The sequence below is a fragment of the Scatophagus argus genome, chromosome 4 (genome assembly GCF_020382885.2).
Source record: "Scatophagus argus isolate fScaArg1 chromosome 4, fScaArg1.pri, whole genome shotgun sequence".
NCBI lineage: Eukaryota > Metazoa > Chordata > Actinopteri > Scatophagidae > Scatophagus > Scatophagus argus.
Genome location: NC_058496.1, coordinates 8,642,182 through 8,655,492, shown reverse-complemented (window position 1 = coordinate 8,655,492; position 13,311 = coordinate 8,642,182). Strand labels below are relative to the sequence as shown.

The 13,311-nt window shown below is 41.8% G+C and overlaps 3 protein-coding genes across 5 annotated transcripts in view; 1 reads left to right on the top strand and 2 right to left on the bottom strand.

The window, feature by feature from the left end:
* The window catches only part of LOC124058339 (membrane-associated phosphatidylinositol transfer protein 2-like), a 41,187-nt gene extending 36,838 nt beyond the window's left edge, over positions 1-4,349 (top strand). For all 3 annotated transcript variants that reach the window (XM_046387491.1, XM_046387492.1, XM_046387493.1), the window contains 6 exons: positions 44-160; positions 259-407; positions 549-698; positions 828-1,008; positions 1,241-1,369; positions 1,549-4,349. In XM_046387491.1, coding sequence (XP_046243447.1) covers positions 44-160; positions 259-407; positions 549-698; positions 828-1,008; positions 1,241-1,369; positions 1,549-1,917 — 1,095 coding nt within the window. In that variant the 3' untranslated portion in view covers positions 1,918-4,349. The remainder of the gene's footprint in view (positions 1-43; positions 161-258; positions 408-548; positions 699-827; positions 1,009-1,240; positions 1,370-1,548) is intronic.
* An 833-nt stretch (positions 4,350-5,182) lies between these two features.
* On the bottom strand, positions 5,183-7,797 carry arl6ip4 (ADP-ribosylation factor-like 6 interacting protein 4). The gene is made up of 5 exons (XM_046387494.1): positions 7,288-7,797; positions 6,892-7,209; positions 6,336-6,453; positions 6,027-6,096; positions 5,183-5,940 (listed from the first exon to the last, which is right to left on the bottom strand). The coding sequence occupies exons 1-5, from the start codon at positions 7,436-7,438 to the stop codon at positions 5,884-5,886; spliced, it is 714 nt and encodes a 237-aa protein (XP_046243450.1). The 5' UTR covers positions 7,439-7,797; the 3' UTR covers positions 5,183-5,883.
* Positions 7,798-8,565: 768 nt separating this feature from the next.
* mthfd2 (methylenetetrahydrofolate dehydrogenase (NADP+ dependent) 2, methenyltetrahydrofolate cyclohydrolase) lies at positions 8,566-12,618 on the bottom strand. The gene is made up of 8 exons (XM_046387490.1): positions 12,427-12,618; positions 10,568-10,752; positions 10,324-10,446; positions 10,010-10,162; positions 9,805-9,912; positions 9,620-9,712; positions 9,380-9,505; positions 8,566-9,284 (listed from the first exon to the last, which is right to left on the bottom strand). The coding sequence occupies exons 1-8, from the start codon at positions 12,504-12,506 to the stop codon at positions 9,136-9,138; spliced, it is 1,017 nt and encodes a 338-aa protein (XP_046243446.1). The 5' UTR covers positions 12,507-12,618; the 3' UTR covers positions 8,566-9,135.
* Positions 12,619-13,311: the final 693 nt, after the last annotated feature.

Sequence of the window (13,311 nt, the reverse complement as noted above, 5' to 3'; positions counted from 1 at the left end):
AAACTGCATTTCCGTGTGCATGTTTCTTTCAATCCTTTGACAGAACGTGACTGCCAACCACCGCGTAAATGACGCAGTGTTCACAGAAGACTCCCAGCAGGTCGTGACAGGTCGCTTCATGTACGGCCCTCTCGATATGGTCACTTTGGCTGGGGAGAAGGTGATCTTTCTCTCTCTTTTGTTATCATAACGGCACATGTAGGCTCCTGTCAGTACTGCCAGTGTAATTTGTGCTCACGGATTTGTAATCCTGTGCAGGTCGACCTCCACATCATGACCCAGCCTCCATCGGGAGAATGGGTGTACTTCAACACAGAAGTGACCAACAGCAGTGGCCGTGTGTCTTTTGTCATCCCAGAGGACAAACGTCTGGGCATCGGAGTTTACCCAGTCAAAATGGTTGTCAGGTGAGATTAGTGCATTTTTATCAGGAAATCTGGTTTAAATTTGGTTTTAGCTCAGTCTGTTATCATGTTCCAGGGTCCTCAAGGGGAACATGAAGAAAAAAAAACAATCTCACTTGGTCTGTTGTTCTTTTCGCTCTCCAGGGGCGACCACACATTTGCAGACAGCTACCTGACGGTTATTCCTCGGGGCACAGAGTTTGTGGTATTCAGCATCGACGGATCATTTGCTGCCAGTGTGTCTATCATGGGCAGTGATCCCAAAGTGCGCGCAGGAGCTGTGGATGTTGTCAGGTACCCAGTTGTTCTTCTTCTCTGGTTTTCTTGGGCTTTAAACAAGAATCTCTTCCTGACTGAAACACTTCGGCACGTGTCTTTGTTAGTTACATTTTGGTTGTGTTCTTCTCTTCCTCCTCATCGCAGGCACTGGCAGGATTTAGGCTATTTGATCATCTATGTGACAGGACGACCAGACATGCAGAAGCAGCGGGTGGTGGCTTGGTTATCTCAGCACAACTTCCCCCATGGCATTGTCTCCTTCTGTGATGGCCTGGTCCACGACCCGCTCAGACACAAGGCCAACTTCCTCAAATCTCTGACAGAGGTCAGAATGGGGGGAAGGGAGGATTGAGGAGGACCCCATAGCAGTCTTAGAAGCACACTAGGCTGTGCTTATGTAGTGTTTATCTTTCTGGAATCAGTAGGAATTCACTTTATGGAATATACTCTAAACAAAAATAACAGTGCTGACATGGAATTACTTTGAGTGAGATATTAACTCAGTTGTTGAGAAAAACAAAGCCAAACAGTGCTCTCATTTGTTTGACTGATTCCAGGCTAACATGAAGATTTTTGCGGGCTACGGATCCACCAAAGACATCTCAGTCTACACCTCCATTGGTCTCCCTTCCTCCCAAATATACATCGTGGGTAGACCCTCCAAGAAGATGCAGCACCAATGCCAGGTACAGTTTGATAATTTTATGCATAGCTTAAGGAATTTAACATGTAACCCTGGTCGGGTTTAGTGCTGCCATTCTTTTAACCAGTGAACAACTAAGTGAACTAAATTAGTAACTAAAACAACCAGATTGATTTTTTTTTTAATAGTTGACAGTATATCTCTGCTCTGGTCATCTCACAGTTCATCACAGAGGGATATGCGGCTCACTTGTCCCAGCTGGAGTACAACCACCGTTCACGGCCAGCTAAGTCCAGCAGCGCACGCATGGTGCTCCGCAAAGGCAGCTTCGGCTTGGGCGCAAACAGCGACTTCCTGAGGAAGAGGAACCACCTGCTGCGCACTATATCCTCCCAACCGGCTCCCAGCTCCCCAACAGGCAACATCCATAACAGACCAGAGCGCACGCAGAGCCAATCAGACGGCGAGCGGCTGGAGTGCTCTCACAGCCACATCCAGGGAGCAGCACAGCGCAGCATGAGCATCACAGCCAGCTGCTGGGGCCGCAGCAGCAGCACCAAGCTGGAGCCAGGCATTTTCAGCCCCAAATGAGATTAGGAATGTGAGAGAACCTTTTTTGGAAGTGACTTAAAAATACAGTTCTCAGCGAGAGACTCACGATAAACACAAATGCAAGGATTGAAAAACAGATGGCTTGCACCACATGGGTAAATACCACAATGAAAACAATAGGTGCTACAAACCACTCTTTATAAAACTAATGCCAGTCACAGTCAACACCAATATGTATGAACAGGGGCTATGGCTAAATTTATTGTAAAACACACACAAAACTAAAAAAAAAAACAAAAAACGAATAAATAAATCAAGAATTCATCTTTCTGAAACAGGGACATGCACATAGGTAGACATAGCTTTTATTGTAGGAATCCAGACTGTTTCTACTGTTTAGTAAATATTAATCAGTCTTGAATACAAGGTCGGTTTTCCTCTGACAACAGGCTTTTAGATCGGAGATGGTTAGCACCCCCATGTGACCACACAGAGTGGTTACAGACAGCCTGTATCAGGTCCAAGTGCTGTTTACTGCACTGTAACTGACTACTGTTGCCACTGCAAGCACAACAATTACCATAGAGATCAACTTTGTGCATAATAGTTTTAAAGCTAAGTCCTTTTTACGTGATGATCAGATATGTTCATGTGTGAGAGCAGAGGCAAGAATCGAATAAAACTGGATTGCATGTGTTTCTTTTCTTGGTGTAACCAAACAAACACACGATCAGATAGCCAAAATTGATCTTTGTTAGAATTCTTTCATTTAAGAAACATTAAATAAATTCTGTAAGCCAATTGGAATAAAGTTTCAGGATGACAGGATAAAGTTTCACCAGGTCATACAGTCTAGTTTTGCTTGTTTTCTTGTCTTCCCCTCAGATTAAAAAAATCATCCAAATATCACATAAAGCAAATTGCAAAATTACCCTTTAATAATGGGTGCAGCTTAAACCATTCCTGGGACGTAATCACACCACAATTCACACCACAGTGCGCTGCTGTACCTTCCTGAATCATTAATGTATGACTCAGCTATAGGGAAGACTCCTACTGCTGTATGGTTAATGTGCCAAAGTAAACAGAATGATGTGTTGTACAAGAGAAGAAGAAGTGATTGATAAGGGTCTGCTGTGTAAAAATGGAAGGGATTGTGTATACAGTTGAATGCCTTAACAAGGCTTGTACATAACTGTTGTTATATTATAGTGCAGATCTGGTATCTGGTCTACCGAGGGCCAGTTTTAAGTGTCTTCTTTACTCTGGGTATAAAAACACCACCTCATTCAGGATACACTTTATTGGTTGGTGATGAAAATTATTGTTATTTAAGATTATAGATATTTTAAAATGTATTGATTTTGTGAACAAAATGTGTTTTAAAATTACTTTAACTATATTGTGTTTTTTTTTCCCCAAACTTGAGTTGCAGCAGCCAAAACTGAGGTCTTTGCCTGACACAGTATTGTATTTTTATTGTTTTAACTTGCAAATCACCTGAATTGTATCAACAGAAATGCTATCTTGTGTCATATATTGTACGTTTGTTCTTATCTATTTTTGAAATTTCGAACATGGCTTCTCTCTGGTTATCCCTAAGCTGTAAATGAGGCGTTGAATGTGCTCATAGATATTCCTCCTTAGGTTAAGGTCTCTTTTCTCTTTAGAGGAAGAAAAACCTGCAAACTGTAAATCCTGTACAATATGCTGTTCGCCATTTATTTCTGAAATGGGTAAAAACGTGTGATTTATTAATTTAAATTATGTTTATTTGTCCCTCTTAATAGACGTGTACAGAGCTGACTGCAATGGACCAATATGGGCTCAAATGTAAGGGGAAGTGTGCAATATTACTCAACCACACCACAAGATCAAACAGACTGTGCTGAGTGAATGTCACTGTGCATTGACAATCAGTTCAACAGGCACATGTTCTATAGACATCAAGTTGCTGAGGGGAAATTGAATTGATTTAAAAACGTTGAGATTTTCCAAGAGAGTGTCCCTGACCTGATCATGATATGAAATGTTACAGTAGGTTTTCTCTTCTGGACAGACGTGCTCAGTCTTAATTTTGTTTTTGTCAATGTTTCCATTCCAGCACATGAAGGTCTAGATGAAGTCACTTAACATTTAAAAGTGACCCCCCCCCCCAGTATAAAAGTCATCAAGTTTAAATTGCTCACTTCTTTTTTGTTGTTGAAACGAGGTTCATCTTCATGGTTGTTTTGGAGGCTGTAGTCTGTGGTGCTCTTGAATTGTATTGTGTTATACTGAGAGGTGTTTCTAATATTTTGTCCACCCTTTTTATATCAAAGGCGGTAAATTAATTGTAGGTTTCCTGAGTGTACCTCTCAATGGATAAGTACTTGTAGCTTTCTTAATTAGGACTGTTTTTCTAGCTAAAAAAAAAAAGGTGTAATTGCTTATTTCACTGCTGTCCCTCTGCATTTTGACCATTTCAGAGATTTGGCTTGAAGCCATACACATATGAACACAACAGTCTTGGGAGTTGCCAATTAGAGAATGGCTGTTTGCACATGATAGTAATTAGAAAAAGAACGAAAAACATGCCGATAAACATGCACTCATGTAAAGTTAGAGACTACTCAACCGTAATCCCTTCCTCGGAGATTTGAGTTCTAACCCGGATATTAAAATCCAGAGAATGTAAAGGTGAAGCAGTGCGGTTATCTGTTAAAGTCTGGATACCTCTGGGCATACCGTCGCTTTGATTCTGCTACTGGCACACACACATTACCAGGGGCCTTACATTTCCCTTTTCTGCCTTACATTGACCATTGTGTTACGAGGCCTGGAATGAACGCTGCTCACTCCCGAATTGACTTCACTGACAAGGATTGACTGTTCACCTAGAATATAAGGCTCTAATTGGAAAAGGCCATATTTTCTTAAAAAGCTTTGGCTTGTTTTCCCTTTGATGGAGATGTACGAAGGAGAAATCTATTTGCCATATTTCACCAACAGTAGGAAATTCATCACGATCTTAAGCTTTGTTCTCCATGTTAATGCAATGCCACAACTGTTAGGTGAACACTCAACTTTCATAGGCTGTATATATACACCACAGACACTGGTAAATATTTTCATTGTACAGGGTGTGTATCTTAAAGGATTTGGATAACTTATCCATTCCCTTGTGTTTTTATGTACAGTGTATAAAGAACATAAAGAACAACAGCGTAATGTTGGCCTTTTTTCAAACCCAAAATGGTAACATTGTTGTGAAAGCTAAAAAGGTGCAGCTGGATGGCTCTTCAAAGGACCGGGATTATTGAAATAAGGGAGAATTTTTTTTTTTATTGCAGTTCACAGAAACTTTGTTTGCCAGGGTTCAGTTCACACAAAAGCAGAGAAGCACAGAGAAACAAATGTGAGATGTACAGGTGAGAAGGCATCTGTGAGTGGGTGTAAAATATGCAGCCAAAAATTTAAAAAGAAACAGTTTGCAGGGTCAGTCGGGACACTGAACATTTAGGCCAACTTCTTCATGTGTTTGATTTTCACAACAATGTAAATCCTCTGTTTTAAATCAAGAAAACATTAAGTCACAACTTAAAAATTTCACACATCACCTGAGGACAGAAATCTGACAGGCTGACTCGCGCGCATGTCAAGCTTCATCCTTAAATGTACTCAGTGAAGAGCTTCAAAACATGGATAGAAAATTAAGCATTAATCTTCGTAAACTCACACTGAAAGTGCAAACTATGTGAGAGCTCTTCCTTGTGTACAACAGATCTCCACTGACTCAAAACATTCAAGTCACCCACTAACTCACCTGCTTCTCTTTATGTCTCGTTTGTAACCAACGTGGTTTCAGTGAGACAAATCGACTACAGGAGATGCTGGCTTTCACCTGGATTAAACCCATTAGTGTGCATCAAGTTTACAAGTCCTGTTAATTTTGTACCGTCACTACTGTACAGTTAAATCACAGGTGATTCTGATTCAGCTTATTGAGGCAGATCACAGCATCTTCTATCTGTTGATTCGCAGTTTGCTCTGGAAGGCATTCCCATCTCCCTTGGTCGCTTGCTATGGGATGAATGGAAGATCGCTGTTAGATACAAAGGAAGTCTGCGTTTATGTCACAAAGTCACACTTAAAACTTTCTCTTGCACCTTGTTGATTTCTTTGTGTCTTTCTCGGCTGACTATCTCTTCTATGATCTCTCCTTCTCCTCTCACCAGCCTGGAGGAAAACACAGACATGATCATTTTTAAGAAGGTTTTAAAGCTTGTATGTCTGCAACCATGAGTAGCAAACCATAGTTCAGCATGAGTTAGTGAATAAAAGACAACTTTGGGATTAGAGAGAGAACAGAGTAGAGTGTTTGATCTTCCTGGGAATCTGAACAGGTAAAATGTTCTTCAACACTCACCTGTTGTGGATTCTAAGCTAGCAGGAGTTACTCTGTAGCTCTGGCTCACCTGGTGCGTCCTGTTTCCGGGTCCACCACCCTGCGGATCACACTCTGTCTGGCCTCGTACTCTTCTTTGGTGAGGGGCCTCTTAGTGGAGAGTCGGGCCTTCTGCTCATCTGTCATCACTGCAGAGACAAAGACAGTGTAATGCACTGACATGGCAATGCTTCTACAGAAAACAAGGACTCCACAAAGTGGAAAAAAAGTCAGTATTTGAATTAGGTGACATGATGATAAATATTTCCAACATGAGTCGGTTATCAGGCCACTGCAGGCAGGCTCGGAAATGAAAGAGCTGGACTGCATTATCACAATGTTGATGTGATCGAGTTATTTACAAACTATTTCTCTATTGCCTTCCAAGAAAAAATACAATATACACTATGTGGTCCCTTTATTATGTATTCCTGTAAAAAACTAATTTATCTGTTTTAAACAAATCCTGATTATGAAACCGTCTACATCGAATAAATAACGACGTGGTGAATTAAAATGTACTGATTGTATAAAATGCCATGGCACTGCCCTATTAAAACGCAGAGTGAAGTCATGTGATGTCCCACCTGGTCCGAGCTCCGCTGACCCTTCATCACTCTGCCACACCTCCAGGTAAGATGGAGGTTTCACTGCTGGAGGACTGGTCAACGCCACCTCTGCTTTCTTCTTCTCCTTCTTCCTCAGCTTCTCTTTCTTCTTTTTCTCCTTCTTCCTCTGTTTCTTCAGCTTCGCCTTTTTCTTTTTCGTCTTCTTATTCTTCGCTTTACTTTTCTTCCTCTTCGTCTTTTCATCGCTGGACGAGGATGATGAAGACGAGGAGGAAGAAGAGGTGGAGGAAGAGGAAGAGGAGCTTCTTCTTCGCTTCTTTGTTTTTGTTTTCACATCTGAGGGATAAGAAAAGAAGTTCGACAGAGTTTTTTGATAGTAAGATTTCAGGGTGTGTCTAATTTATTTCTCCCAACCTTGAATCTTGCGCGATGCTTTCTTGGACGATTTGCTTCGACTCCTGCTGCTGGATGAGGAAGACGACGACGATGAAGATGAAGAAGAGGATCTTCTCCGTTTCTTCTTCTCGTGTTTTTTCTCTCTGTCGTGTGATCTGCTGCGATCCATTGTCGAGAAAACAAAACAAAGGAAAATGCACGGAAAAAAATGAAAGAAACCCTAGATGAGGACTGTAGAAGGTAGCGAGTGTTTCGCTACAGCCATAGAAGACGGGGCTCTTGTCGTTTACGGAAGTGAACTCATCTTCAATTTCCTTCCGTCGACGTCGGAAAACACACTTTAAGGTTCCTAGTTCCTACTTTAGCTTACTCAACATGCAAATGTGGTCTGCACCGATGGGTAACTAAGTTAATAAGAAAATGTACTTTGTACTTCAGTACCAATTTTAGGTTCTTATACTTTACTTGTGTACTTGTGTATTTCGTTTTCTGCTGTTACATACCTCTGTACTTCTACTACTCCAATGAAAATTGGAAATACTTTTTAGCTCATTAGTTGCTTTGCAGATTCATCATATTGTAAGAGCCATTTAAGAACATCACGTGTGTAAGTTTATGGTATATTTGAATTCATATACAGAAATGAATATTTCGTTCTGTATTAAGATTATATTTTAGATAGATAGATAGATACTTCGTCCTTTGGATTTAATCATACTGCGGTGAGGCACGCGTCAATGAGTTTACCATCTATACAAGCTTAGTGGTCTTAGTCTGTTGAGGTAAGCGGCCAGTGCACATATGATCAACAAATAGATTATAATGTTCTATTATGGGTTAAGATAAGCCTTTGTTGATGTGTTGATGAAATTCACAATATATAATAAAACATAATAATAACCCCAGACTTTGCCACCTTAGTTAAGGTGCTATGCAATTGAATGCATTAATCAGAATTCATACATTTTTGTTGTGGTTTTCCCATCACTGTTGTTGGCTTTTGTTTCAATAAATTGTTTGAGATGAAGAAATTACCATTGTGTGCTTTTTCCATGAATTTTCCCCGAAGCTCAAATATCCCCAACTTTCTCTGAGTGGTGTGTGTGTGTGTATATATATATATATATATATATGACATTTCTTTGTGCATTGTGGTTGAGTTGACTGTAAATATAAACCGTGTAATTTAATCCAGTGGTTCTCAGCTGGAGGATCAGAAACCAACAAGGCTCCCAAGATAAATCTGAGAAGTCATAAGAGAGACAATCTGCGTGTACAGAAAGAATCAAGATGAGAACATATTCATAGTATTTATTTCAAAGTTTTTGCAAAGGCAATTGTGAATCTTTAAAGCTTATATATATTGATAAACATACTTATTCCTGATGATGTTAGCCCTTATCACTCTTGGTACATAAGGCTAAACTAATGCAAAGAAACGCAACAGAGAGGGGTCATTTGCTCTGTACCGATTACCAGCTCAGAGTTAAATACTGTGACCCACCTCCATTCATGTTTAAATATTTTGTCACTGTAGCAATAAATAAAACAATCTTTCAAGACTACTTAAAACCCCAAAGCTCCACGGAAATACATCGCAAATGATGAATACTGAAAGCCCTGTTACATAAGACACACAGCTGCATGGGAGAATGTAACAGTCTAAACATGGCTGGACTTGAAACTGAAGATGAGGAAAGATGTGAGCAGGAAGAGAACCCTAAAGCTGTCATCTTTCCAGTCCGTGTGTGCAAGGGGAGCTTGTTGGGTTGCTCTGAGTTTTAAAAAAGAAAAAAAATTTGGGGAGGGTCGTCGTGTTAAGGAAATGGCGCTGGAATGTGTCACTGCTGCATATTCTTCAGCCCATTAGGACGCAGCCGCCATGCGGATCCTCTCCGGAGGATACAGCAGAACGTTCTTAGCTGCTTTGATAGTGTTCTTCATAAGCATTGCCACGGTCATGGGGCCCACTCCTCCAGGTACAGGCGTGATGAAGCCTGCCTTTTGTCTCACACCTGAATATGAACAGAAAATGTATGACCTTATAGACATACGAGATACAAAGGACATCTGTGCAGAAAAGATGACCACATTCACAGTCCAGCCTTACCTTCAAAATCCACATCTCCAACCAGTCTGTTCTTTCCAGTGACAGGGTCCTGCACTCTGTTTATTCCCACGTCAATCACAGCTGCTCCGTCTTTGATCATGTCCGCAGTAATGAGGTTTGGAATCCCTGATTTTCAGTAGACACAAAGTAGAGTTAAGACAACAGATAAAAAATGCATCTTTGTGCTCGATTTTAAAACAGCTCAGTCAGAGTCATGCGCAGGCAAACAAAGACACAAACCTGCAGCAGCCACAATGATATCAGCAATTTTAGTGTGTTGACGAAGTTGCTCCTTTGGAGTGTAACGGTGAGAAATGGTAACTGTGGCATCACCTGCGACAGAAACAACAATTAGTATTTATAGCCTATGCATTAAACCCTTTATCATTAAACATGCAGAAAAATCCTCTCGCACTATAACCAACCTCCAGGCCTCTCATGGCGGCCGTCTGTGTGCAGTAACATGGCGATGGGCATGCCCACATTCTTGGAACGTCCTGCAACCACAACATTCTTCCCAAGTGTAGGAATACCTTGAAGGGAATAATGGAATAATTCAGATGGTTAGTTAAGATAGTTTGTTTAGCATGTTTTCAACCCAAACAGGAAGTAAGTGGTCACTCCTGTTACCTGTGCGTTTAATTATTTCCCAGACTCCCCAGGGAGTGGCAGGAAGCATGGTGGACTGATCCAGGCACATGCGGCCCACATTGACAACATGGAAGCCGTCCACATCCTTGGTAGGGGACACTGCATTACAGACTGCGCGCTCATCAATGTGGTCTGTCATGAAAACAAGACAAGGTAGAGTCAGGACAACAACGCTTTGTTCAAGAACACAAATAAGTTTTTTTCCGAGTGCCAAGGCAAAGCAGCCACTCGTGAGATGTGTGATTCTCTAGACTCATTGTTGACGTGTCTATTCTGTTCCAGTTTCTCTGTACCTGGTAAAGGCAGCTGGACCAGCAGGCCGTCCACACGATGGTCTGAGTTGAGTTTGTAGATGAGGTCCAGTAACTCCTCCTCACTGATGTCTGAGTGCTTGAGAATTGTTTCACTAGAGATTCCTGTGGGAGGTTGAAGTGAGAAAACAAAATATAACACAGGCAAGCATTTGTTCTTTTGTTGTTATAATGTAGAATAAGTGTGTTTACACCCATCTATGACAGCTGGGGTTTCTTTTCTTACCAACATCAGCTGCAGCTCGTGTCTTGTTCAGGACGTAGGAGTGACTGGCCGGGTTGTCTCCCACCAGAATCACACTCAGATGGGGTCTCCTGTGGCCTGCTGAAACCCATTTCTCCACGTCGGCCCGGGCCTCGTCCCGAATCTGCCGTGCTAATTTCTTTCCTGAGATGACCACCGCCTCCTGTCTGGGAGTTAGCATGTAAAAACACCAGAGTCAGAGGACAGAGAGTGGACAGCCTACACTTTTAACAACTTGCGAATCTGCAGTCATTCTGAAAATGTTGGAAAGTGTCTCATATGTGCTAAACCATAAAAGAAGTGATTTAACTAAATAAATAATGGAAACAAAGCTAATGAACATTCTCCTAACTTGGCTGTCTGAATAATCTTTACAGGACTCTAAACTCTAAACTCAGTTATCTAGTGGACATGGTCTCTGGCACTGAACAGGACACCAGAAATCTGTAACCAATCTTAACCTTTCAGGCTGAGCAAGTGCCAGTGCAGCCTCTAAATTTAGGTACAGCACATCTCCACCTGACAGAACCAAATGAGCACTTGTAGTATAAGCACAGTATCGTGTATTGTTTGTTACAGCGTTGTTGGTGTGTAATTAGTGGAACCAAGCAAGACAAGTCAAAACAGAACAGCTTTTTAACGAGTGTCGAAAGTAACTGACGCTAAAAATGCAGGAAGATCTTTTCATCATGCGACACAAACCGGGTCGGCCTGTTCTGCTTTGTCCCAGTCTCGAATGCATCAAGATGATTACGCATTATATAACAACAAACAGAAAACTGTGGCTAATAACTGAAGAGTAATGAGCCATCAACAGTGATGTAACCACCCTTTTATTCCAGCAAAAACTAATTAAACCTCGCAGAAATGTAACACATCTTTGGGTGAAATGGGGTGAGAGTGTGGGACAAGTGCACCAGGTCCCAGAGAAAATGTGTCGAGATCACAGGGCAGCAAACTGCTCTTTAACCTCAAACGAATTTAAATATAAATGTAAAGCTGGCTTACTGAGGTGACAATCTCTCTTGTTAAAGATTATGGCCACAAAAGCACATTAAAGAGCTTGTGCTAAGAAAGACCGGCCTCACAGGAGAGATGTCTTTTGTGATATTTGCTTTCCACTTTACCCATTTTATTCTTCTTTACATATCAATTGCTGCTGTATCCATTTTAAATGTGATGTCCATAGAGTTTATGTATAAGTAATGTTGTGATATGGTAATGAGTCTTGCGTGACGTTACAGGTTTTAAATGATGTCTTGTGCCTCTGGAAATGCTGATCATATGCAGTCACACGAGACCTGGGATTTCAAGGCGTGTGTGTGACATTAGTTCATTACATATATCTCAGTCATGCTGCACTCAGTGCGTTTTCAATAAAGCAATTGCACGGGGTGGTGCAAATTTGCCATCTGTGTGATGGTTTGTGCTCTGGGATGAAGCTGCATTAATGCAAATTCAATGCAATACGTTTCCTCGTATGCCGGCCCATACCTCGGTCTCCAGCTGAAACTTGGATCCTCAGACCCCAGGCTGCAAGTATTCGTACTGATTTCATCAGCCAGCCTGCCTGTCGCTGCAATGTTACCGGCATAACGCTAGGGGCGCACCAAAATGTGGCTAAACGCGAACGTTTAGTTCAATATAATCAAGCCCGCGTAATAAAACTCACGACCTAATCCACGTAGACACAACAGTGCAGACGACCAGCAAATAATGATACACGTTAGTGATACCTGAACACATCCTCTCATTTTGAAAAGAGGAGCCAAACACGTCGTAAAAGTGGCATTAAATTCAGTCCAGATTAAACAGATTTCGGAGGCGGTCGTCATGCTCACCTCGAAGCGGATGTGTGCAGTTTACAGACTTGATGCTGGGAGTGTTGGCACAGTTTCCTGAGAGTCCTGACCGCTGCCATTCTGCCCGGGCTGGTAGAGGAGAGGAGAAGAGAAGAGACACCACGGCCGATTACGAAACACAGCACCGACCGACAGACAGAGCGATGTCTGTGAAGGAGGAAGAGGGACGGAGAGGCTTTAAAGCCCTCCTCCCCTCCGCGTGCGGGGTCTGCGTCACTCTTATCTGCCGCCACACCTCCACTGCACAGATAACCCTGTAATTTTCCAACGAAGCCAACTCAACAGCAGCAGTACTACTCATATATTTTACTGGAGCAAATGTGGTAACGATAAGTCGTAATAAATTGTATTCAGTAATTAAGTACACAAACACTGTCAGCAGAATATACTTGAAGTACCAAAAGTAAAAGAAGAATCAGCTTTATTGGCAGCATATATATTTTTACATACACACACTCACTCACTCACACACACACATGCAACACAGGAGGAGTGGGCTGCATCACAACTTAAAGTACACATTTTGGTTACATGGTGCACCTGAGTAAACGTACTCAGTCAAATTCCATCAGGGCAAACAGTTGCTGTTGGGCCTCCTCCCTTCATTGTGTCCTGTGTTGCTACATGCAGGCTACAGTTCACGCACCAGACTGTACACAACTCCAGGTTCAATGTGTGCTATGTGAGCACAACATCATGTAAAACAATTAGGCAAGTAGATGCTGAGCCCAAGCCATGTTGTCCACCTGTCAGTCCAGCCAGTTCCACTCTGCTGTGGATGAGTTGCTCACAGACTATGATTGAACCAGCACTTTGTCTTAGATGCAGTCACACCGAAAACTTTAGTTTAAACAAGTACATTTG

Bases quoted from the DNA above. Each gene is read 5' to 3' on its own strand.
- arl6ip4 (XM_046387494.1), bottom strand. From the start codon at position 7,438: ATGGATCGCAGCAGATCACACGACAGAGAGAAAAAACACGAGAAGAAG. The intron at 6,454-6,891 runs GTGGGACATCAC...TTGTCTCTGCAG, and splicing joins GTCAGCGGAGCTCGGACCAG to TGATGACAGATGAGCAGAAG. The intron at 6,097-6,335 runs GTGAGCCAGAGC...GTTTTCCTCCAG, and splicing joins CCGGAAACAGGACGCACCAG to GCTGGTGAGAGGAGAAGGAG.
- mthfd2 (XM_046387490.1), bottom strand. From the start codon at position 12,506: ATGGCAGCGGTCAGGACTCTCAGGAAACTGTGCCAACACTCCCAGCAT. The intron at 10,753-12,426 runs GTGAGCATGACG...GCTAACTCCCAG, and splicing joins CTGCACACATCCGCTTCGAG to ACAGGAGGCGGTGGTCATCT. The intron at 10,163-10,323 runs GTACAGAGAAAC...TTTTCATGACAG, and splicing joins GGTCCAGCTGCCTTTACCAG to ACCACATTGATGAGCGCGCA.